At 45.1% G+C, this 26,730-nt stretch overlaps 1 protein-coding gene across 2 annotated transcripts in view; it reads left to right on the forward strand.

Moving 5' to 3' along the window:
- Nucleotides 1–26,730, forward strand: part of LOC124618105 (ras-related and estrogen-regulated growth inhibitor-like) — a 572,768-nt gene that overhangs the window by 16,794 nt on the left and 529,244 nt on the right. For both annotated transcript variants that reach the window (XM_047145318.1, XM_047145319.1), the window contains exon 2: nt 19,254–19,371. In XM_047145318.1, coding sequence (XP_047001274.1) covers nt 19,311–19,371 — 61 coding nt within the window. In that variant the 5' untranslated portion in view covers nt 19,254–19,310. The remainder of the gene's footprint in view (nt 1–19,253; nt 19,372–26,730) is intronic.

The raw sequence follows: 26,730 nt of genomic DNA on the forward strand, positions 1-26,730 counted from the left end.
ACATTAAGGGAGCATCCATGGGTCCAGCGGAGCTCGTGCAGGGCACCATGACGGGCAAGGAATATACTACACTAATTGCAGGCCACGTAAACCCCTTCGTGACGATAATGTTTCTCGGCGTCAGTGGCATTTTTCATTAATATAATGCGCCATGTCACAACGGAGTGGTTCGAGGAACACAGTGGCGAGTTCCGGATGATGTGCTAGCCAGATATGAGCGGGATCGAACACATCTGGGATGCGACTGAAAGCGGTGTCAGAGTTCATCGCTCGTCTCCCTAGAATTTACGGGAATTAGGTGACTTGTGAGTGCAGGTGTGATGCCAACTCCCTCCAGCCTCATTGCTTCCCTGCCACGACGCGCCGCCGCTGTTAACCGTGCCAAAGGTAGACGTACTGGCTATTAGGCAGTTGGTCATAACGATCTGGCTGATCAGTGTACATTACTACATGAATGTATTGAAGTACATTGACAAAGCCGGCCAGGGTGGGCGAGCGGTTCTAGGCGCTACAGTATGGAACCGCGCGACCGCTACGGTCGCAGGTTCGAATCCTGCCTCCGGCATGGATGTGTGTGATATCTTTAGGTTAGTTAGGTTTAAGTAGTTCTAAGTTCTAGGGGACTGATGACCTCAGCAGTTAAGTCCCATAGGGCTCAGAGCCATTTGAACCATTTGACAAATACAAGTAGTAAAACAAGACACTAAATGAAAACATATGTAGCCTCCCTAGAGCTATATCTTTAGACGATGAAGCTTCTCGGAACGGTTTCCTCGAATGTACCGTATATTCCGGAACTGGGACTCTGCGACCACATATTCCCCAGTACGTTGGCCTCGACGGTGAAGGTTCACCAGAGACAAGCGTACCGTCAAGAGTGTAGCAGGTAAGTGTAATAGGACCGCTCTTATTCATTATATACACAAATGATCTGACGGACTGGGGAGCAACAACCTGCGGCTGTTCGCTTACGACGCTGTGATGTATAGGAATGCGTCGTCGTTGAGTGACTGTAGGAGGATACAAGATGACATATTCAATTTTCTAGTTGGTGTGAAGAATGGAAGATAACTCTATGCCTAGAAAGATGTAAGTCAATGCATGTTGTTGTTGTTGTTGTGGTCTTCAGTCCTGAGACTGGTTTGATGCAGCTCTCCATGCTACTCTATCCTGTGCAAGCTTCTTCATCTCCCAGTACCTACTGCAACCTACATCCTTCTGAATCTGCTTAGTGTATTCATCTCTTGGTCTCCCGCTACGATTTTTACCCTCCACGCTGCCCTCCAATACTAAATTGGTGATCCCTTGATGCCTCAGGACATGTCCTACCAACCGATCCCTTCTTCTGGTCAAGTTGTGCCACAAGCACCTCTTCTCCCCAATCCTATTCAGTACCTCCTCATTAGTTATGTGATCTACCCATCTAATCTTCAGCATTCTTCTGTAGCACCACATTTCGAAAGCTTCTATTCTCTTCTCGTCCAAACTATTTACCGTCCATGTTTCACTTCCATACATGGCTACACTCCATACAAATACTTTCAGAAATGACTTCCTGACACTTAAATCTATACTCGACGTTAACAAATTTCTCTTCTTCAGAAACGCTTTCCTTGCCATTCCCAGTCTACATTTTATATCCTCTCTACTTCGACCATCATCAGTTATTTTGCTCCCCAAATAGCAAAACTCAATCACTACTTTAAGTGTCTCATTACCTAATCTAATTCCCTCAACATCACCCGAGTTAATTCGACTACATTTTATTATCCTCGTTTTGCTTTTGTTGATGTTCATCTTATATCCTCCCTTCAAGACACCATCCATTCCGTTCAACTGCTCTTCCAAGTCCTTTGCTGTCTCTGACAGAATTACAGTGTCATCTCTTCCCAACCACTGCTTCCCTTTCATGTCCTTCGACTCTTATAACTGCCATCTGGTTTCTGTACAATGCATATTGCTATAAAAACAATCCCACAATGTTGGAACACAGCCTTAGCCTTGACACTCTCACGTCGATTAAATATCTAGGCATGACATTACAAAACAGTGTGAAATGGAAGGAGCACGATACGAAGGTGATAACGAAGACGAATGGTCGTATTCCATTTATTAGGGGAAATTTAGTAAAGTGTGGCTTTTCTGTTAAGGAGACCGTGTATTCAACACAAGTGCGACCCTTTCTTCAGTACTGGTATAGTGTTTGGGATCCCAACCATGTCTAAGGGGGACATCCAAGCAATTCAGAGGCGGGCTGCTATATTTGTAACCTTTACATTATATCAACACCTGAATACTGCGAAAATGCTTCGTGAATTCTAGTAGGAATCCTTGGAGATAAGACGTTCTTTTTGAATAACACTGCTGAGAAATTTAGGGAATTGGCGTGTGAGGCCTACTGCAGATCGATTCTACTGCCACCAACATATATTTCAAGTGAGGACCACGAAGATAAGAGATATTGGGGCTCGAACGGAGACCTGTAGACAGTAGTTTTTCCCTCGCTCTGTTTGCGAGTGGAACGGGGAAGGAAATTACTCGAATGGTTCACATGGCTCTGAGCACTATGGGACTTACCGTCTGAGGCCATCAGTCCCCTAGAACTTAGAACTACTTAAACCTAACTAACCTAAGGATATCACACACATCCATGCTCGAGGCAGGATTCGAACCCGCGACCGTAACGGTCGCGCGGTTCCGGACTGAAGCGCCTAGAACCGCTCGGCCACTCCAGCCGGCGGAAATTACTCATACTGATACAAGGTACACTCCGCCATGCACCATGTGGTGAGTTGCAGAGTATGTATGGTGACATAGGAACAGTTTCGAGTATTGTCCATTTCCAAGAATATTTGTCGCAACAGACGTGGATATATCGTTCTTGTCTAGGCAGAAAACAATGAAATTCTGCAATAGGCGGTCCAGATCTCATATGTAGCGAGTGAAACGTGAAAAAACCATTGCTATCATCCTCAATTTCAGAACTGATCAAAAATATACGTTAATATACAACAAAATGAAAAGTGACTTTCCCCAATGGCAAAGTTCATGTATAGATCAGTGGTATCCGACAAGAACAGCAAAAGTTGTTTGTAAAGGATTCCCTCAGATCGACAGACGCAAATCGAGTTTCTGTTCGTCGTGTACGCTTTTCACCGGAGCTGTAATGTACTAGATTGGACTTTCTAACATGCAATAATTGAAAATTGTGAGTCGGTGTTTTTACTCTGACCCAGGCTGCTACGCACGTTTCTCATTCCTTTCCTCGCTGTTCGGTGTGGTCAGTCGGGGTTATTCTCTATCACACGCTTTCTGCAACACATTATGTCGAAAGCCCCTGCTGCGAAATTCTGCTGAGGCGAAAGTAGATGATATCCTCCCAAGTTCCGCCATCGCGTGTGTGCGCGCGCGAGCAGGAAGCCTGAATTTAATCACTGGGCAAATTACAAATCGCGAAGGCAAAATGACGAGTGGAAAACGGAGATGAATCTTTCTCATGCAAGCAATATGCGTTAATAGAGACTGAAGATAACGCCAAACCTGTTCATTCAAAATAATGTTGCCAGCATGCGGAGTATATTCCGTTAGTCAACGCTGGTAACAATTTTCATCTTGACGCTTTCGGTAGTTGCTTAGGAGCAACTAATCGAGACCTCAAGTCTTTTGAAACAGGATCGATCTGTGTGTCAGTTTTACCAACTGGTGTGGGTTTGAGGACAACCAGACTTCTGAAGATTCGGTAGTATCCGCAGTCTTTGCAGTTTTCCCAACTAACGTTGTGTCCTTTCGTATGCTGAATGCTTGACAACACGGTACATCTCTGTGCCATAACTGCAGAAGAATAGGCATGCTGCAATACTCCCTTTCAAGCACGAAAACGCCTAGTCCACCGTTCATTTGCCCTCATTACAGTCGAACAGCGGTTCTGTTGACCTGACTTAGCTAAGGCTATAAAACTAGTGATCTACGGCCTTGTGTCCGACAGTGATTCGAATTCCTGGCCAAGCCGCAGAATTGATATGGAGACTGAGTTACTGCACCTGGCTAGTATATACAGTTATTCACAGCTCGGCATACAGCGTAAACCTAGAGTGAACATGGCGCGACCTCAGACGGAATCTGCGCTCGATGCGCGCGGTCACGTACCGCCACTTCCCGTTATCACGTGAAGCTATCAGACCGCTTCATTTGATACAGAGTTCGACTATTGCTTGTTTACGGTTTTCTCTCTGTCAATATCCAGTCTCGACAAGAGTTGTAAAATTACCGTACGGTACCATAGGTAAAAGATGACTACGGTTGTTTTGCTAGTTTAACGAGTTCCTTTTCGCACTTATGTGGATACCCTCACACTTTTCGTTTTTTAGGGTCAACTGCCACTTTTCGCACCATTCAGATATTTTTTCTAAATCGTTTTGCAGCTTGTTTTGATCTTCTGATGACTTTATTAGTCGATTAAGGACAGCGTGATCTGCAAACAACTAAAGACGGCTGCTCATATTGTCTCCCAAATCGATTATATAGATAAGGAAACAAAAGAAAAATTCGGAGTAGGCATTAAAATCCATGGAGAAGAAATAAAAACGTTGAGGTTAGCCGATGACATTGTAATTCTGTCAGAGACAGCAAAGGACTTGGAAGAGCAGTTGAACGGAATGGACAGTGTCTTGAAAGGAGGGTATAAGATGAACATCAACAAAAGCAAAACTAGGTTAATGGAATGTAGTCGAATTAAGTCGGGTGATGCCGAGGGAATTAGATTAGGAAATGAGACACTTAAAGCACTAAAGGAGTTTTGCTATTTCGGGAGCAAAATAACTGATGATGCTTGAAGTAGAGAAGATATAAAATGTAGACTGGCAATGACTAGGAAAGCGTTTCTGAAGAAGAGAAATTTGTTAAGATCGAGTACAGATTTAAGATTCAAGAAGTCGTTTCTGAAAGTATTTGTATGGACTGTAGCCATGTATGGAAGTGAAACGTGGACGATAAATAGTTTGGGCAAGAAGAGAATAGAAGCTTTCGAAATGTGGTGCCACAGAAGAACGCTGAAGATTAGATGGGTAGATCACATAACTAATGAGGAGGTATTGAATAGAATTGGGGAGAAGAGGAGTTTGTGGCACAACTTGACAAGAAGAAGGGACCGGTTGGTAGGACATGTTCTGAGGCATCAAGGGATCACAAATTTAGCATTGGAGGGCAGCGTGGAGGGTAAAACTCGTAGAGGGAGACCAAGAGATGAATACAATAAGCAGATTCAGAAGTATTTAGGATGCAGTAAGTAGTGGGAGATGAAGAAGCTTGCACAGGATAGGGAAGCATGGAGAGCTGCATCAAACCAGTCTCAGGACTGAAGACCACAACAACAGATAAGGAACAGCGAAGGGCCTATAACACTACCTTGGGGAACGCCTGAAATCACTTCTGTTTTACTCGATGACTTTCCGTCAACTACTATCATCCATAGCACTTTAATGTTCTTCCCTAGTTTCCAGAATCTCCGTAGTTATGGTCTCCCAGTGATGTACCCGGTGTTTTATCCTGCATAGGAGTAAGTTTTAGGGAAGCTATACGTTTACCCGGAATGGTGTACGTGTGAAGCACTTCGGTGGGACGGAGTGCTGGTCTCCTCGGAGGGGGAGACGAGCGAGCGGCTGCTTGTTATTCCGGCCGCGCGCTGACAGCGATTGTCGTGGCGCCGTGTTCCGCTGGGCGAGGATGCTCGCGTGGCTGCTTTCGCCATCAGACAGCTGTTAGGCGCAGCCGGAGGAATCCGCTGGCTGCCTTACAGCCTCCTGAACAGCCGTCAGCTGGCCGACTGCGACTGACGAGGCGCGCTTTTCCACAGCAGCACGCGGCGTGTGCTCGGACTGGTCTGACAACCCCATGGTCTGGGCCAGGGGTTCCCCAACATTTCCTCTGACGGAACACTTTGAGAATCCTGTCACTGCGATGGAAAACCTTGTTTATTTTGAAAATTATTAAAATTTTAAGAAACGATAAAAACTTGTTTTATTCAGTGATAACTTCAATTTCAAATCATAATTAGTATCTCAGAAAAAAAGCACTCCGTCTTCAGGCCACGAGTGGCCTACCGGAGCCATCCGACCGCCGTGTCATCCTCAGTGGAGGATGTGGATAGAAGGGGCGTGGGGTCAGCACACAGCTCTCCCGGTCGTTGTGATGGTATTCTTGACCGAAGCCGCTGCTATTCGGTCGAGTAGCTCCTCAACTGGCATCACGAGGCTGAGTGCACCCCGAAAAATGGCAACAGCGCATGGCGGTTGGATGGTCAGCCATGATGATCTCACGGGAACCGGCGTATCCACTGCGGCAAGGCTGTTGCCTTAGTAACTCAGAAACCATAATAAAATTTAAAAAAGTAATTAGTATCGTTGGAAAAAGCACTGTGTTATTAATAGTTTTTCCCGGAGCATTTACGTCTCGTGGAGCACCACTGTCCCGCCGAACACAGTTTGGGAAGCCCTGGTCTAGATAATACTTAAAACAGGACTGAGTTGGTTCTGACAGCTCCTTGTTCGAGACAACTGTGGGTTGACCTTAATAAATTCCTTAGTTTGTACAAGACGTTTATGGCAGAGTAAAATATTGGTTAGGAACTCAGAGTCTTGCTTTAGAGAATCAGTAGTCAAATGGCCCTCAAAAACCAAAATGAAGCATTTCTGCCAGTACCAACAAATACTGAGAAGATCTGAATTTGTCAGGAATCACATAAATTGAAAGTACGACAAGGTTCTGTTCTAGATCCGCCACTTTTCTCGATATGCAGTGTGTTTCAGAAATACTTTGGGGATACGCTCCTTACAGCGATACAAGAGAAAAGGTTCTTGTAAACGTATGTCCGAAAATCCCTTTTTTTCGAGTTATTTACAATATAGAGAATGAAATTTTCACTCTGGAGCGGAGTGTGCGCTGATATGAAACATCCTAGCAGATGTAAACTGTGTGCCAGACCGAGAATCGAACTCGGGACCGTTGCCTTTCGCGGGCAAGTGCTCTATCATCTGAGCTACCGAAGCACTACTCACGCCCCGTCCTCACAGCTTCAGTTCCGCCAGTACTTCGTTTCCTACCTTCCAAACTTCACAGAAGCTCTCCTGCGGACCTTGCAGAACTAGCACTTCAGGAAGAAAGGATATTGCGGACACACAGCCTGGGGGATGTTTCCAGAATGAAATTTTCACTCTGCAGGAAGTTTCATAACAGCGCACACTCCGCTATAGTAGCAGATATACTGTTATCATACAGATGTCTGCAGAGTTGAGGAGAGGAAAAGGTTCTGTGAAAACTTACTAGGATCCGAAGTTTCGAGGTCACGTATCTTTGAATGCCACTTGTCTGTCCTGTAGCTCTGTCTCATTCAGGCAGAGAACACAGAAGACGCAAGTGATAAATCCTACTCTAACTGACGAGTAGGGCTTTACTGAATATTAGAAGATGAAAGGCATCGTCCTGCTCTTTGAAACGGTTTCTGCTTCTTACCTTTTATGGAATGGGCTGGTTTCAACACTGCTTCGTAGATATACGTATCACTTCATATGTGCCACTCTGAAAGTGACAAAGTTTTTCCTCTCTGGAAAGCTATGTAAAGTAATTACTTGCAGAACATCAAGAAGAGTTGGATCAAGAAAACGATACTAAACTTACAAGGAATCGCACAGTCATATATTTTTTGTAATGTAAGCCGTGTTCTTATTTTCTGGACTTTATTAGAGAATGGAAGTTGGAAGAAACGGCACTAGAAATAACGATGTTAGCACTATTGTCACAACGAGGTACCTCGCAGTACTGTTCCCTCGGTAAAATTCTCTTCAGACCCAGTGATCATTTCAATCGTCCTTTGAGAAGATGACGGGCAAGTTAAGTCACGCGAGCGTCAACGTTCCAATGTACCATTTGTTCCGCAGGGCATCTACAGGTTACCCTCTCATCAATCAATCTATCTGGGGTTACCTTCGGGCGCTGTAAACGAGTTGGACTGTGTCAACAACAGAAGTTGTGAAGACATCAACTGCGAAAGGTCTCGCCTTGTACTTAACTAGTGAAATGATGGATGACGTGACATTCAATCTCAAGGTAGCGTACTGAGATTTCTTCGTAAGTTTGACGGTCTCAAAGATAAGAAAACTAACTAAAAATTTTTTTCGGGCAGCATTCCATCGCGCACCTTTATCATAAATTCATGAAATGATACATGAAGGAAGGAAACAAGATTAGGGTTCAATGTCCCGTCGACATCGAGGTCGCATTCGGGAGGATGACAGTTCGAACCTGCGTCCGTCCATCGAGATTTACGTTTCCCAGGATTTCCCTAAATCGTTACAGGCAAATGCGGGGATGGATCCCTTGCAAAGACACGGCCGATTTCCTTCCCCATCCTTGAAACAATCCAAGCTTCTGGTCCGCCTCTAATGACCTCTATGTCAACGGGACGCTAAACCCAATTTTCCTTCCTTGACATCGAGGTCATTACAAATGGAGCATAAGATCGGATTGTCGCACGGATGAGGAGGGAAATCGGCCATGTCTTTTTCAAAGAGACCATCGCGAAATTTGTCTTGGGTGATTTAGGGAAACCAGGGAAAACCAAACTTTGGATGGTTGGATTAGGAATTGAAACTGCGCGCTGCCGAGTTCTAAAGCAACTCTAATTTATAACGGTTATGCTTAGCGCCAACGGGTAGTTACCGACACTCTGAATCGCAGCCCCGAGATGCTTTGAGCGCTGCGATAAACTTCGGCTGCCACATTTATGGCATTTTTCAGAGGATGCAACAGAAAACAGTCTTCCCTCCAATTCTCATATGACAAAATGGTTCAAATGGCTCTGAGCACTATGGGACTTAACGTCTGAGGTCATCAGTCCCCTAGAACTTAGAACTACGTAAACCTAACTAACCTAAGGACATCACACACATCCTTGCCCGAGGCAGGATTCGAACCTGCGACCGTAGCGGTCACGCGGTTCCAGACTGTAACGCCTAGAACCGCTCGGCCACTCCGGCCGGCCTCATATGACATAACAACAGCAATAATAATAATATACAGCAGACCAAACAGAATTTCAAGCAATCTATAGCAATAAAGAGACCTTCGTAACAATTTTGAAATGCAAAATGATATTGTGAAATTGAAATCATAGATGCAAAGTGCCAATAAATGGGAGAACTCTGAAAGGGCGGAATTTACAGTTTGACGTACTGTCTTAGCGCGATTGATTCTGAACTTTTGTGACGTATGCGAAAGGGCCACAGTCATGTAGCTCAGTTACCCCGTTACAGTTAAACTATGTAAACCCTGTTGATACCTCATCGACAGTGTTGGTTAAACTGTGTCATAGCTGAATCATACCGAATTGATCTCTTATTTACTCTTAACTTGCGTCATTATGGACATAAAATTTCATGTTTTCCTTTTGTAGTACATTGTAAGCTTTCGCTATACGTATAAATTTCCGTAAATACTAAGCCACTGAATTGCCCAGTCAACTATGATCTGCAGCAAAAGTATTTCTTTATCTAATCTTTTATTTCCTTTCTCCAGGTTAGAAACTCCTAACGTATCACCTATCCGTGGTGGTACGTAAAATTGTCTGCCCTTCCTTACGTTTTACTTTATACGCAATTAGCTATGTAGTAAATGTAGAAATACTTTGGATTTTTTCTCCGCCTTTTATTGATTTTTTTGCTTTAGCAGCGCTCAGAAGCAATTAGTCTTGTTTTAGAATCTCTGAGCGAGTGTAATGCTTTCCATGTTCGAAAATATCATTATCGTGCAGCAAGCCTTTCTTCCTCTGAGTGGCTTAACGAAAGATTTTTTGTTATTTATTTGGTGTATGAGCTCATTTTTCGGGAAAATTCCATTCAGATTTATCAAAACGGTAATCGAAAGCCACGTATTTTCTCTGCACATTAATCTGACCCTCTGAAAGCGTAAAAAATACCAAATTTACCTTCTATGAGCTCTAAGGATACTCTGTCATGCTGTTAGCAAGAGACATTTGGCAATCACAGTTAGCTTACGGAGATACAGTATGACTGCTTTCGTTGCTTGTATACCTAAATTGGATGGTAGCCAGGAATGCGGAAGAACTATGGGAGACAATCTCAGAAAGTATAAGGAACAAATAATGTCTTCGTTTCCATCATAAAGGCCGCTTCATATCATTCATACCATGCACTACAATTTAAGGTTCATTCAAATGGAAAACGCGCTGGCGGTATTGTTTCCCACAACCGCAGTGCTATTCCTCATTAAACCTTACTTCCTTTTCAACCTCTCGCAGCTCTGTCCTTACACGACATGCAACAGGCGAGGTACAACTGCGCATTTCGCACGACATATTTGCACGACAAATCCTTCTCTTTGCTGGGAAAAGTGAGGTTTGCTATATGAAGTGTCATACGCACACTACATGATGATATTCCAAGTCACCTCCCCCCCTCTGGCAGCGGACAGAAGCGTGACGCCCACTAGGATTCAACAGTAAAGGGTGCTGTAACTCGTGAATACAACAGTCTCTTGTGTGGAAACCACACAATTCCTGAAATATATACATTATAGGCGACTATTTACTTTGTGGAATGTTCCCCTGTAAATTTGTCCCCATTGTTCAAACGTCACAGCCTGTTTCATTTACATCAGTATTCTGACTGGTTTGATTCGCAACGACACGATTTTTTCTCCTCTGTCATCCTATTCATCTCAGCATAGGACTTAATCCAAAGTTCTAAACCTTTGTTGCACAAGTATTTCAATCCCTGCATTTTTGAACTCCACGGTTTTCTCTAGGACCATGGAAGTGTTTTTCTGACAGATTAACACAGGTCTTATCATACAGGTACTTAAACTAACTAGCGAGAAAGTAACAGAAGGAATTGTTAATCAGGTTCTTCAAAAAAAAAAAAAAAAAAAAAAATTGAATTGCTTCTCTCTGAAAATCTGAAAACTGACTGACTTATATTTTTGAGAAAACACTCAAACAGAAAAACAAATCGATTCATACCAACAACACAACTAGCGGTGAGCACTGATCTTCAGGGCGTATGTATGTGACGCTATACTTTGTATGAAGATATTTTAAATGACGTCTGAAGATTGGCTACGCCCAGAACGCGTCAAATACAATTTTTTGTACAAGCAGTGATCTGCACATTTCAAGCGACCCATTCAGCAGTAATGGAAGAAGTGCTCGTCATTTGTATTTTGGTCGTAGGCCGCATACGAGACTTTTTGTCGCAACTTATGTCCATGGCTCAGCCTCGACCTCTTCTGGCCTCCGACTATCTAAAATTGGAGGACAGAGTCTGGATATCGGAATATAACATTTATTCTATATCGTTCTCCACCCGGTATAGTTCCATACTTGTTGCTTCATCCACAGAAGTCAGTGGCTTCCTTGCCTGTTGCGACAGCTGTTGTGAGCAAGCGTTGTGACAACAGACCTGCCGTGTCCTGGGGTGCGTCGGTGGCCAGCCGCGGCACGCAGTATGGACAACCGGGTCGCCAGTGACGTTGATAGCGGCGCGGCGACACGTGGCCTCGCATGACAATGGGTATGCGGTGCGTTGCGTAGCCTGAAAAGCAATCGTTCGAGGAGCCACGCGCGCACGCATGTGACCCCGTGCAAACGATCAAATGTGAGGCTGTTACACGTTATTACGGGCCACAGTCCGTAACCCACGTACCACCGCCAAGACCGAGCGAGCTGGCGCAGTGGACTCGCATTCGGGAGAAAGACGGTTCAGATTCGCGTCCGACCATCCATATTTAGATTTTCCGTGATTTTCCCACATCGTTCCAAGTAAATGCCTCCATGGTTCCTGTTGTGTACATAGTTCCGCGTAGTCAGCGAATACACAACTTCCCCCCTAGAGCGCGCCCCGCTAAGCACAACAGCGCAGGCGCTGCTCTCGTCCGTCTCCGCGCTACGAGATGGCGCTGCCTAGAGACGTACCAAATTCTGCTTCCGCCATTCCGCGTATTAATATGTAACGCAGCCAATGAGATTGCTGCTAACGTAGAACCTTTTCTCCTCGCGGATCACACTCGCGCAGTGATACCTGAACGCGCGAGGTATTATAACGAGTGTACAGACCTCCGATTAGTCAGTCTGCATTAGTCTGTACCAGACTGCATTAGTCTGTACCAGCCTATAGTCAAGTTTCAGTCTGCGCCTAACAGGATTACCATACTCCTGTACATAGCCATGAAGATAAATGAATAGACACTTTGTCAAGTATCAGAGATATGTGAGAATAAGATTAACGTACCAAGACCAAAGGAACTTCAGATTGTCAATTGTAAATAGCGTCCAGAATCAAGTTAAGTAAGGTTTATGATTGTTATTATTTTAATAAATGTGTGTGAAAATTAATCAAGTTCTGTTTAAAGTTGGTCACCGTCAATCTGCTACTCTAAGCGTGCAAGTGGCATTTCTATCGTCTGACCTAACGACAGAAGGTAAACACGCCACGATAAGACCACGAGACATATTGCTGACACTCGCCTACTTCGTTAGAGCGACAAGTCAAATAATCTGATGTTGTGTGTAGCGAAGGTCTTACAGGACACACACCACAGTTCCTCTGAAAGCGCACGGTTGATTTCCTTCCCTATTCTTGGCACAATCCGAGCTTGTGCCACGTCTCTAATGACCTCGATGTTGACAGGACGTTAAATTCAATCTTACTTCCTTCCTTCCCCACAAGTGCAAAATTAGCGGGAACGAAAGAAGCATGTCTGAAAATCTACTGAAGTTTTAGTAAAATTCGTCAGTGTGTGACAGCATCATATGTGAAAAAATTCCGACGTATTGGATTTTATTGCCGGCAGCCTTGACCAGTGCGACTATTTGTGGTTATTATAACTCGTTTATGTACATCTATTGTTTGAAAGCGTGTTGTGCGACAGCAACCAGGGTGGAGGGATTGCAGATGCTTATTGCTGGAAATATTTGATGTTAAATTTTATTGTTTGCTATGGGAGAATCCGGCGGAAGGTTCTATCGTAACTTAGTGTCCCTTCCTTAGTGGCCGGCCGCGGTGGTCTCGCGGTTCTAGGCGCTCAGTCCGGAACCGCACGACTGCTACGGTCGCAGGTTCGTATCCTGCCTCGGGCATGGATGTGTGTGATGTCCTTAAGTTAGTTAGGTTTAAGTAGTTCTAAGTTCTAGGGGACTGATGATCACAGATGTTAAGTCCCATAGTGCTCAGAGCCATTTGAACCATTTTTTAAAACTTCCTTAGTGGCCGTTATCACATACGACGCGGTCACAGGCCCTGCGGAATATTACTTGAAGGCCTCCTATGTACTGAGGTGCACAGGAAAACGACATTTTAAGAATGGTAATGATGAAATAAAGAGGTTGAGCGAAGTCGTTACAGATGAGACAGCACACCTAAGACTGAGGTCAACTAACTCAAAAACCGCAGGGAAATGAGGCAGCGATAAAAAATGATGAACTAGTGGTGCTGAAAAAATGTAAACAAAATGAGAAAATCACACGCACAAAAGCACGTAGGGAGGGAGAGAACAATGTATGTGAGTCTCCCCACAGAAACCGGGTTCGGTGTTATTTTGCACACTCTCTATAGAGTCCGAAAAGTGAGCACATCCAGTAGAGAAGCGAGAAGTCACCCCAAAAGTGTGTTATCCAAGTGTGCTATTCTAGTTAACAGTGTACACACCTGATTACAAAAACCTATCAGGCAGATCAATTTGTGATACGTACGGACACAGTACTTAGTGAAAACATTTGTTCTTAATACGCTCGCGAGGGGCCAGTTTCAAAGCTTTGATCACGATCAATCACATGTAATCAGCTAGAAAATGTATCACACCCCACAAACAGAAAACACTTTAGTGTTAGTGCGGCAATGTGAACAGACACGATAAGTAGCATTTACAATGACTTACATGTGTTTTTAAGTGACACAATCTTATCAAAGTCAAATAATTGGCATGATTTACTGTTTTAAATATTGGAAATTTTAATACCAAATTAATATCAAATTTGATGAGAGTGTAAATATCGTACTATGACTTCTAGCGTAACGTAATATGAAGAACAAAAGAAGTCAGAGGTGTCAAAACCCCATTAAAGAAAAGAAAAAGAGAACACACATTTACTGTTCACATGTTTGGTAACACAGCCTTCAAATTTTGAAGATAGCTATTTACAAAATGTTTATAACTGGAGATATCAGTGTAAAGTTATACTATATTACGTACCACACAGTAAAGTATCAAGGAACGCTGCAGTCAATAGTAGTGGATGTCACTGGTAGGTGTGTTTAATTTGCGGTTCTTTAACATCTTTATTATTTCCGTATGGCCACAAAATAATAACTTACATTTCATTTCTTTGTGTTATTTAGAATATCACAGATTGTCCGCTTCCATATTATTTTGCTATATTTAGAGCAAAAATATGTATGTTAACAGACTGTACATTATGTTTGAGAATCAGTAGCCTGCGAAAATAATATCAGTAGTGCAGGTTACTTGTAAGCCAATAATAATTTTCTGCCAATCAGATTCGATACTGAAAAATACTATTAAGAATCTCCAGATTTTAAGAGCAATTTAGTGCCGATTCAAACCCAATAAGAGTTTCGAAATTAATTACTTTTTGATTAAATATGATCCAGTTTTATGTCAGATATCCTGTTTTATCAGGCAGCACGCCACCGTTTCTCCTTTCGAGCACACTTTCCAGACGCCAAGAAACAACCATCGGCATAGATTCCCATGTCACCAGGCTAAGTCAGAATACTCCGGATGAAACTCTAGAATTCTATCGGGCGTGTTTTTTAGGTGTTAGACGTTACACGATGATCGGTTCAACAGATGATACTTGGATTCTATATGGAGGAGAAAATCTTATTATATTCCAAATAAACACAAATTCTATTTCCTTTTTTCTTGGTTCATTTATAACAACATGCAAATGGCATCGCACTCCACTGTAGATTCACGAAATTAGCGTGAAAAATAACAGACTGCATAAAAACTTTTTATGCAGACCACTGCGACTAGTAACTTTTTAAAATATTTGTTTATTCCCATAAACTAGTTTTCGAGAGTTTCAGGATCATCTTCAGGGGGAGCGTAAGTTACCTTTTATTTCCGTAGTGTGATGTTGGATTGTGGCTTGCGGCTGTATGGGTAGTATTGTAGTTAGTATCCACCTGCCAGCTTCCATTTTAATTGCGTATTGGCCATATAAAAGTACTCATTGTAATCATAATTTCACTAGCATCCAGCATGTGCGGTGTAATTGATATACATCCCAGCAAATGTAATAGGAGCACTCAATAAAAGCTAGCTCTCTTCCACGGAAACTGTAACGGGAAAACGTGGTGCTGAAGGCATAAAATCTGACCTATGTAGCTGCGGAACAAAGTCTAATTTCACATCGTTTCCACATTCTGACCGAGTTCACGTCCCAATGGTGAGTATTCGTTTACGGTTTGCGCCGCCTTATCGTGGTATTCCATCGGCTCTAAAGGTACTCTCGAAGGACGCATTACTGCCAAGGACTACGTGACCAGGTTGGCTGATCCGGTCGATCCCATGGCACAGTGTTCGTATCCCAATAGTGATACTGTGTTCCAAGAGGACAGGATCTTCTCAAACTGGCTTTTTGAGAATGAGGATAAATTTTTGTACCTCCCCTGGCCACCAAAGTCACCAGTTGTAAATATTAACTAGCCTTTGTGGTGTACTTTGGAGAGAAGGGTGCATTATTGTTACCCATCTCCACTATTTTGGAGGAAAACGATGTAAAATTTGCTTGAAAACCGTAAGGGTTTGTATTTATTCTTTCCAAGACAATTAGAAGCTGTTTCGAATTCCAACTGCCTACACCATATTACGCATCTTAATGTATTTCCAGTGTTTCCATATTTTTGTCCTCTCCTACAGCTCTGCGCTGTACCGACATGTTGTGAATCGAAGGTAAGTGAAGTCTCTGGGGTTGAACCGAACCATAACATTTACCTTTTTTTATGTTTTATGCTTACGATATCTCTTCCCCTCTCGGAACTGACTTTTAATTGATTTAAGAAGTCGGTTCATGGTGAATGAATATCAAGGTAAGCTCCAGATATACATTGAAGAGCCAAAGAAACTGCTACACCTGCGTAATATCCCGAGACACGCAGAAGTGCCGCAACACGACGTGGCATGGACTCGACTAATGTCTGAAGTATTGCTGGAGCGAACTGACACCATGATCCCTGCAGGGCTGTCCATAAATCAGTAAGAGTAGGAGAGGCTGGAGATCTCTTCTGAACAGCACGTTGCAAGGCATCCCAGATATGCTCGATAATGTTCATGTCTGAGGAGTTTGGAGGTCAAGGAAATGTTTAAACTCAGGAGAGTGTTATTGAAGCTACTCTGTAGCAATTCCGAACGTGTGGGGTGTTGTATTGTCCTGCTGGAATCGCCGAAGTCCATCACATTGCACAATGGTCATGAGCAGATGGAGGTGATCAGACAGGCTGCTTACTTATGTGTCACCAGTCAGAGTCGTATCTAGACTGCAGGGTCCCATATCACTCCACCTGGACATGTCCCACACCGTTACAGAGCCTCCACTAGCTTGAACAGCCTCCTGTTGACATGCAGGGTCCATAAATTCATAAGGTTGTCTCCATAACCGTACACGTCCATCCGCTCGATACAATTTGAAGGGAGGCTCATCCTACCAGGCAACATATTTCCAGATATCAACAGTGCAATGTCAGTGTTGACGGGCTCAGCGAGGAGTAAAGCTTTGTGTCGTGCAGTCATCAACGGCACACGAATGGGCCTTCGGCTCCGAAAGCCCGTATCGATGATATTTCGTTGAATGGTTCGCACGCTGACACTTTTTGATGGCATGGCAGCGAAATATGCAGGAATTTGCGGAAGGGTTGCAATTCTGTCACGTTGAACGTTTCTCTTCAGTCGTAGTTGGTCCCATCCTTGCAGGTCTTTTTCCGGCCGCAGCGATGTCGGTGATTTGATGTTTTACTGGATTTCTGATATTCACGATACACTCGTGAAATGGTTATACGGGAAAATCCCCACTTCATCGCTACCTCGGAGATGCTGTGTCCCATCGCTCGTGCGCCTACTATATCTCCACGTTCAAACTCACTGAAATCGTGATAACCTACCATTGTAGCAGCAGTAACCGATCCAACAACTGCGCCAGACACTTGTCTTATACAGGCGTTGCCGACCGCAGCGTCGTATTGTGCCTGTTTAAATATCTCTGTATTTGAATAGGTGTTACAATACGAATTTCTTTGGCGCTTCAGTGTATTAGATTCCCATCTAGCCTACACTTTAGTCACACAGATGCCCACGTCGGATTTTGTTGAATGCAGATTAATATACACTCCTGGAAATTGAAATAAGAACACCGTGAATTCATTGTCCCAGTAAGGGGAAACTTTATTGACACATTCCTGGGGTCAGATACATCACATGATCACACTGACAGAACCACAGGCACATAGACACAGGCAACAGAGCATGCACAATGTCGGCACTAGTACAGTGTACATCCACCTTTCGCAGCAATGCAGGCTGCTATTCTCCCATGGAGACGATCGTAGAGATGCTGGATGTAGTCCTGTGGAACGGCTTGCCATGCCATTTCCACCTGGCGCCTCAGTTGGACCAGCGTTCGTGCTGGACGTGCAGACCGCGTGAGACGACGCTTCATCCAGTCCCAAACATGCTCAATGGGGGACAGATCCGGAGATCTTGCTGGCCAGGGTAGTTGACTTACACCTTCTAGAGCACGTTGGGTGGCACGGGATACATGCGGACGTGCATTGTCCTGTTGGAACAGCAAGTTCCCTTGCCGGTCTAGGAATGGTAGAACGATGGGTTCGATGACGGTTTGGATGTACCGTGCACTATTCAGTGTCCCCTCGACGATCACCAGTGGTGTACGGCCAGTGTAGGAGATCGCTCCCCACACCATGATGCCGGGTGTTGGCCCTGTGTGCCTCAGTCGTATGCAGCCCTGATTGTGGCGCTCACCTGCACGGCGCCAAACACGCATACGACCATCATCGGCACCAAGGCAGAAGCGACTCTCATCGCTGAAGACGACACGTCTCCATTCGTCCCTCCATTCACGCCTGTCGCGACACCACTGGAGGCGGGCTGCACGATGTTGGGGCGTGAGCGGAAGACAGCCTAACGGTGTGCGGGACCGTAGCCCAGCTTCATGGAGACGGTTGCGAATGGTCCTCACCGATACCCCAGGAGCAACAGTGTCCCTAATTTGCTGGGAAGTGGCGGTGCGGTCCCCTACGGCACTGCGTAGGATCCTACGGTCTTGGCGTGCATCCGTGCGTCGCTGCGGTCCGGTCCCAGGTCGACGGGCACGTGCACCTTCCGCCGACCACTGGCGACAACATCGATGTACTGTGGAGACCTCACGCCCCACGTGTTGAGCAATTCGGCGGTACGTCCACCCGGCCTCCCGCATGCCCACTATACGCCCTCGCTCAAAGTCCGTCAGCTGCACATACGGTTCACGTCCACGCTGTCGCGCCATGCTACCAGTGTTAAAGACTGCGATGGAGCTCCGTATGCCACGGAAAACTGGCTGACACTGACGGCGGCGGTGCACAAATGCTGCGCAGCTAGCGCCATTCGACGGCCAACACCGCGGTTCCTGGTGTGTCCGCTGTGCCGTGCGTGTGATCATTGCTTGTACAGCCCTCTCGCAGTGTCCGGAGCAAGTATGGTGGGTCTGACACACCGGTGTCAATGTGTTCTTTTTTCCATTTCCAGGAGTGTATTTATTCCTTCGACAGCAGTCCTTCGCAGACTATGTAGATAACAAATTTACTGCTTTGTTTTTCCAGTGCCTGCCCTTTGACAGAAATAATGAAAATATTCTCACTGTACAGTCTTAAAGAGTACATGACAGCCTTCGTGATTGCCACTGTTTGCGCTGTGTAGGAGGTTGTTGATTGTTGTCTTCGATCCCCTACACCAGGTTCCTTCGTCAGAGTTCACGGCCAGCCTGGGCAGGTGAAAGGTAAGGACCGAAGCAATTACATTACGACTAACAACGGCCCCATTGTGCTGCAACGCACCGCTGTTAGTCGAGACGCCTCATCCGGATAATCCTCCGTGCCGGAGAGGCGTTACCCTGTAGAGGCGGGGACGGGCCGTTTGCATTAACATCAACGTGTGTGTGGTGTGTGCCGCAGGCGGTGCCCGTGTGGTGATGCGAGGAGGCTCTGGGTAACCGAGCGAGTCGACGCGCCATGACCAACCTCAACCGCATCCGGGTCGTGGTGCTGGGCAGCGCGAGAGTCGGCAAGTCCGGTGAGTACTGCAGCCTGCCTGAACAGCATCACCTGCTCAGCGACGCCGTAAGCTCCTGCTCGAGTCCATTCTTCTCGCCTTACTTACCTCATCAAATGGTTCAAATGGCTCTGAGCACTATGGGACTTAACTGCTACGGTCATCAGTCCCCTAGAACTTAGAACTACTTAAACCTAACTAACCTAAGGACAGCACACAACACCCAGCCATCACGAGGCAGAGAAAATCCCTGACCCCGCCGGGAATCGAACCCGGGAACCCGGGCGTGGGAAGCGAGAACGCTACCGCACGACCACGAGATGCGGGCACCTCATCAATGTGGGCACAAAGTGTACTCTTTCTCTATTATATAAAATGCCCCATGTTTGCGAGTATCAAAATCTGTAACATAGATGGCCATATCTTTTGACTGCTTTGACTTAAAAGCTTCAACTTTTTACAACGCCGAGGGACTGTACGTCTTTGTATGCGACATAAATTTCAACCTGACACGACTACCTTCTCCTGAGGAGGAGGGTTATTAACAGTCAGACAGACAGAGAGTCAGACAGAAGGACGGACAACAAAGAGGTCCTATAAGGGTTCCGTTTTACCGATTACGGCACGGAGCTCGAAAAATACTGGAAAAAATTCGCACTCTCTTAAATACTGGAAGGAAAGAATATTGAGTTTAACGTCCCATTGACATCGACGTCGTCGGAGCACAAGCCCGCCTTGTATGAAAGATGGGGAAGGAAATCAACAGTGCCCTTTCAAAGAAACCATCCCGGCCTTTGCCTGGAGCGATTTAGGGAAATCACGGAAACCTAAATCTGATGTGTATGTCCATCTTTTCAAAGATGGTTGTGGGACTCTGCTGTTCGATCAGGATGTCAAATAAAACACATTTCAGCCGTCAAGTGTCCAAACTTATTTTACACTTCTGGCCATTAAAACTGCTACACCAAGAACAAATGCAGATGATACACGGGTATTCATTGGACAAATATATTATACTAGAACTGACATGTGATTACAAAATGGCTCTGAGCACTATGGGACTTAACTGCTGAGATCATCAGTCCCCTAGAACTTAGAACTACTTAAACCTAACTAACCTAAGGACATCACACACATCCATGCCCGAGGCAGGATTCGAACCTGCGACCGTAGCGGTCACGCGGTTCCAAACTGAAGCGCTTAGAACCGCACGGCCACACCGGCCGGCTCATGTGATTACATTTTCGCGAAATTTGGGTACATAGATCCTGAGAAATCAGTAGCCAGAACAACCACCTGTGGTCGTAATAACGGCCTTGACACGCCTGGGCATTTAGTCGAACACAGCTTGGATGGCGTGTACAGGTACAGCTGTCCATGCAGCTTGAACGCGATACCACAGTTCATCAAGTGTACTGACTGGCGTATTGTGACGAGCCAGTTGCTCGGCCACCATTGACCAGACGTTTTCAGTGGGTGAGAGATCTGGTGAATGTGCTGGCCAGGGCAGCAGTCGTACATTTTCTGTATCCAGAAAGGCCCGTACAGGACCTGCAACATGTGGTCGTGCATCATCCTGCTGAAATGTAGGGTTTCGCAGGAATCGAATGAAGGGTAGAGCCACGGGTCGTAACACATCTGAAATGTAACGTCCACTGTTCAAAGTGCCGTCAATGCGAACAAGAGGTGACCGAGACGTGTAACCGGTGGCACCCCATACCATCACGCCGGGTGATACGCCAGTATGGCGATGACGAATACACGCTTGCAATGTGCGTTCACCGCGATGTCGCCAAACACGGATGCGACCATCATGATGCTCTAAACAGAACCTGGATTCATCCGAAAAAATGACTTTTTGTCATTCGTGCACCCAGGTTCGTCGTTGAGTACACCATCGTGGGCGCTCCTGTCTGTGATGCAGCGTTAAGGGTAACTGCAGCCACGATCTCCTAGCTCATAGTCCATGCTGCTGCAAACGTCGTCGAACTGTTCGTGCAGATGGTTGTTGTCTTGCAAACGTCCCCATCTGATGACTCAGGGATCGAGACGAGGCTGCACGATCCGTTGCAGCCATGCGAGTAAGTTGCCTGTCATCTGGACTGCTAGTGATACGAGGCCGTTGGGATCCAGCACGGCGTTCCGTATTACCGTCCTGAACTCACCGATTCCATATTCTGCAAACAGTCATTGGATCCCGGCCAACGCGAGCAGCAATGTCGCGATACGATAAACCGCAATCGCGATAGGCTACAATCCGACCTTTAACAAAGTCGAAAAAGTGATGGTACGCATTTATCCCCCTTACACGAGGCATCACAATGTTTCACCAGGCAACACCGGTCAACTGCTGTCTGTTTATGAGAAATCGGTTGGAAACTTTCCTCATGTCAGCACGTTGTAGGTATCGCCACCGGCGCCAACCTTGTGTGAATGCTCTGAAAAGCTAATCATTTGCATATCACAGCATGTTCTTCCTGTCGGATAAATTTCGCGAGTGTAGCACGTAATCTTCGTTGTGTAGCAAATTTAATGGCTAGTGGTTTACTACTAGCAGTATTGCTGGGCCCTGTTTTGACCAAAACCGAGGTGGAATCTCCCAACACGTCGATCAGGGGCCTGAAGATGGCGCAGTAAATCGCCGAAACTGGTAGCCAAATAAAATTAGTCTCGAAGCTAGACGGCCGAAAGGTGTTTCATTTGACATCCTCAATCTGGATGGGTTGAAACGTCGTCCTCCAGAGAGCGAGTCCAGTGTGCCAGCCGTGAGCTACCTCGGTCGGTGTCTTAAATATTACCGCGCATTTCAACTCAAATGTAATTTTCATACACCAAGTAAAATTGTACATATCCACGATCCCGACGGGGTACAAAGTGACGTAATTTGTCACGCGACGTAACCAGAATATGAGCTCAAAGTCAGAGTCAGTCGTTGTGAAATTCATAGCAGTAGTGGCAGCAGGTATCCTGATCCGAACAGCGTGCGGTCGCTATTTAGACATGGACGTAATTCACGCGGGTAAACCGGCCGTATTCCCCCGACGTGGCAGGTGGGAGCACCGGAAGACGGCCAGGTCCCCGGGAGCGGCTGCCCCGGCAGGCGGTGTTGACAGTGGCGCGGGTAAACGCAGCGGTGTGTGTGCGTGGTGGGCGCTGGGCGGCTGGCTCTACCGGATGCTGGCCGGCCGGTAACAGGAGAGCGCGCGCCCGGCTCCGGTTACGCCGAGAACCGATACCCGCCGCGTCTCGCCGGGCCGTCCGCTGGCGGCTCGTCAGCGCCTGCCACTGTGCCGACTGCCTTCCGCACACCGCTGCGCTGCGCGAAAAACCGCCCTCCTCCCCACTCACTCTGCGGACCTCAGGGAGGTGTATAGGCGACATGTAGTACAAGGGGCCATTCTGTCGCTGTTGTTAGCCAGAGGATTCAGACACAATGTTTGGCCCACCTTCCTAGCAACTCCGTCGAAGACAGAGGACGACGTACCCATCACCAGAAAAAAAATCTCCACTTTTAACGGCAGAGTCTGTCAGCTCTTACCAGGATCTTTGTGAGTGTTTTCTTGATCTTAACAACACAATACCCACTCCGCGAGCGGAGAAAAATCTCCAACCAGGCTGGGAATCGAACCCGGGCCGGCTTGGATGAGAGGCGAGCACGGTACCACTCAGCTAAGCTGGCGGACCATCGATGGTATTAAAACACTGCGATGAACTGCCACCACATTCTGAGAGCATACAGAAACGAGAAAAAGTTATGCACAGAGTGGACGTGCTGTAAGATCTACGCTGTCGTCGAGGCGATGTACTGGCGGAAGTAGACGTGTGAGGACGGGTCGTGTGTCGTGCTTGGGTAGCTTAGATGGTAGAGGACTTCCCCGCGAAGGGCAAAGGTCCCACAGTCTAGTCTCGGTCCGACACACAGTTTTAATCACCCAGGAAGGTTCAACTTCGTTACACCTTGATACAGGAAAAAAAAAACTTCGATGTACCTCGTAAGCTACATAATGACTGAGGATGGTAAAGAGAAGAAGTTCCACCACGCAAGTGCTAAGGATGTTTCAGGAAGTTTACTTTATTATTATTATTTTTACCTTTCCATTGTTGTTGTTGTTGTTGTTGTTGTTTTCTTCAGTCCAGAGACGGGTTTGATGCAGCTCTCCGTGCTACTCTATCCTGTGCAAGCTTCTTCATCTCCCAGTACCTACTGCAACATACACCCTTCTGAATCAGCTTAGTGTATTCATCTCTTGGTCTCCCTCTACGATTTTTATCATCCACGCTGCCCTCCAATGCTAAATTTGTGATCCACTGATGCCTCAGAATATGTCCTACCAACCGGTCCCTCCTTCTAGTCAAGTTGTGCCACAAACTCATCTTCTCCCCAATCCTATTCAATACCTCCTCATTAGTTAAGTGATCTACCCATTTAATCTTCAGCATTCTTCTGTAGCACCACATTTCGGAAGCTTCTATTCTCTTCTTGTCCAAACTATTTATCGTCCATGTTTCACTTCCGTACATGGCTACACTCCATATAAATACTTTCAGAAACGACTTCGTGTCACTTAAATCTATACTCGATGTTAACAAATTTCTCTTCTTCAGAAACGCTTTCCTTGCCATTGCCGGTCTACATTTTATATCCTCTCTACTTCGACCATCATCAGTTATTTTGTTCCCGAAATAGCGAAACTCAATCACTACTTTAAGTGTCTCATTTCCTAATCTAATTCCCTCAGCATCACCCGATTTAATTGGACTACATTCCATTATCTTCATTTTGCTTTTGTAGATGTTCATCTTATATCCTCGTTTCAAGACACTGTCCATTCTGTTCAACTGCTCTTCCAAGTCCTTTGCTGTCTCTGACAAAATTACAATGTCATCGGCGAACCTGAAAGTTTTCATTTCTGCTCCATGGATTTTAATAACTACTCCGAATTTTTCTGTAGTTTCCTTTACTGCTTGCTCAATATACAGATTGAATAACATCGGGGAGAGGCTACAACCCTGTCTCACTCCCTTCCCAACAACTGCTCCCCGTTCATGCCCCTCGACTCGTATAACTGCCGTCTGGTTTCTGTACAAATTGTAAATAGCCTTTCGCTCCCTGTATTTTACCCCTGGCACCTTTAGATTATCCACCCCCAAAGGTGATAGAAAAGCTAACACTTGCGTCGTAACAAATATCCGACCCAAAAAAAACGCAATCTCGCCAACCCTGTAATCTTTATTTTTACAGGCTGCAAAAATTTGCACGAAAAATAATGCAAAATGCTCCCGACTTGGTAAGGCTAACAGGGTAATCGTTTCGAGGGAATATTCCATGAAAATACGTTATTTAAGTCTGCATCAGTTTACTAAAGCAGCTTTCACGGCAAAGACCAAATACGAGTTGTTCGCATCGAAGTTGATAGAAGAAATAACAATCTTTTTCGATTAAAACTCTGTGTTTTCGGGGATCGCTTCTGAAAAATCCTTGCGCCTGCAAGGCAGCAGCTTTCATCAGATGAGCTTGGAGTTCTAAGAATTTTTGTTTCGGATGCTTCTACGACAAATACCATCAGGAATTCCGTGCTTGTACAACAAGCGACGCAACGATAGGGAGCCAACCGGTTCTGTAATCTACTTTGTACCACACGAAATAGACATTTGAGGAAAGTTTGCTGTAATGACTGACTTATTAATGAATTTGCTGACGCAAAAATGGCTATTTTTAAGGGGAGTAGGACGTCAAACGGGCCGACTTGGAGCAGGAGAGGTACCACAAGACATCAATTTCCACTGTCTATACTTTTACAAATAAATTTATAAAACTTTGTCAGCATCACCAGGAAGGATTGAGAATTTACACTCATAGCAGTGGAAGTTCTAAAACATAACGAAGTAATTTTTTTTACGTGTGAAATTTCATCATTTTTTTCACTTACTAATGGCAGCATTTACTGCTGTAGGTGCACATTTCTTCATAAGTAAGAGAGATTCTTCGATGAATTTTGTACAGCATACAAACCATATTTAAAGGTGTTTGAAACTCTAGAATTTTCCAAATCTATTAAAAACTGTGGTAAAAATTGAGGTAATTAGCGATAAAATTTGTGTTTTTTCTAAACATGAAGTTTAAAATATAACATTTCATTCGTTTTCTCATAAATTAAATAAATTCTAGAGTTTCATACACCTGTGAGTATGGTATGGATGCTGTGCAAAATTCATCGAAGAATCTCTCTAACTTATGAAGAAAAGTGTACCTATAGCAACAAATGCAGCCATTAGTAAGTGAAAAAACGATGAAATTTCGTAAGTAAAGAAAATTATTTTCTTATGTTTTCGAACTTCTACTGCAATGAGTGTGAATCCTGAATCCTTCCTGGTGATGCTGACGAAGTTTTATGAATTTATTTGTAATAGTATAGACACTGGAAATTGAAATGTCCTTAGATGCCTCTCCTGCTCCAAGTCGGCCCGTTTGGCGTTCTACCCCCCTTAATAATTTTAATAATACAGGGTGGTTCAAAAAGAATACCACAACTTTAAAAATGTGTATTTAATGAAAGAAACATAATATAACCTTCTGTTATACATCATTACAAAGAGTATTTAAAAAGGTTTTTTTTCACTCAAAAACAAGTTCAGAGATGTTCAATATGGCCCCCTCCAGACACACGAGCAATATCAACCCGACACTCCAACTCGTTCCACACTCTCTGTAGCATATCAGGCGTAACAGTTGGGATAGCTGCTGTTATTTCTCGTTTCAAATCATCAATGGTGGCTGGGAGAGGTGGCCGAAACACCATATCCTTAACATACCCCCCATAAGAAAAAATCGCAGGGGGTAAGATCAGGGCTTCTTGGAGGCCAGTGATGAAGTGCTCTGTCACGGGCTGCCTGGCGGCCGATCCATCGCCTCGGGTGGTTGACGTTCAGGTTTCATAACTAACCTTTTTCGTAGGACTCTCCATACAGTTGATTGTGGAATTTGCAGCTCTCTGCTAGCTCTGCGAGTCGATTTTCCTGGGCTGGGAACAAATGCTTGCTGGATGCGTACTACATTTTCATCACTCGTTCTCGGCCGTCCAGAACTTTTCCCTTTGCACAAACATCCATTCTCTGTAAACTGTTTATACCAACGTTTAATACACCATCTATCAGGAGGTTTAACACCATACTTCGTTCGAAATGCACGCTGAACAACTGTCGTCGATTCACTTCTGCCGTACTCAATAACACAAAAAGCTTTCTGTTGAGCGGTCGCCATCTTAGCATCAACTGACGCTGACGCCTAGTCAACAGTGCCTCAAGCGAACAAATGTACAACTAAACGAAACTTTATAGCTCCCTTAATTCGCCGACAGATAGTGCTTAGCTCTGCCTTTT

The sequence above is a fragment of the Schistocerca americana genome, chromosome 1 (assembly GCF_021461395.2).
Source record: "Schistocerca americana isolate TAMUIC-IGC-003095 chromosome 1, iqSchAmer2.1, whole genome shotgun sequence".
NCBI classification, from domain to species: Eukaryota; Metazoa; Arthropoda; class Insecta; order Orthoptera; family Acrididae; genus Schistocerca; species Schistocerca americana.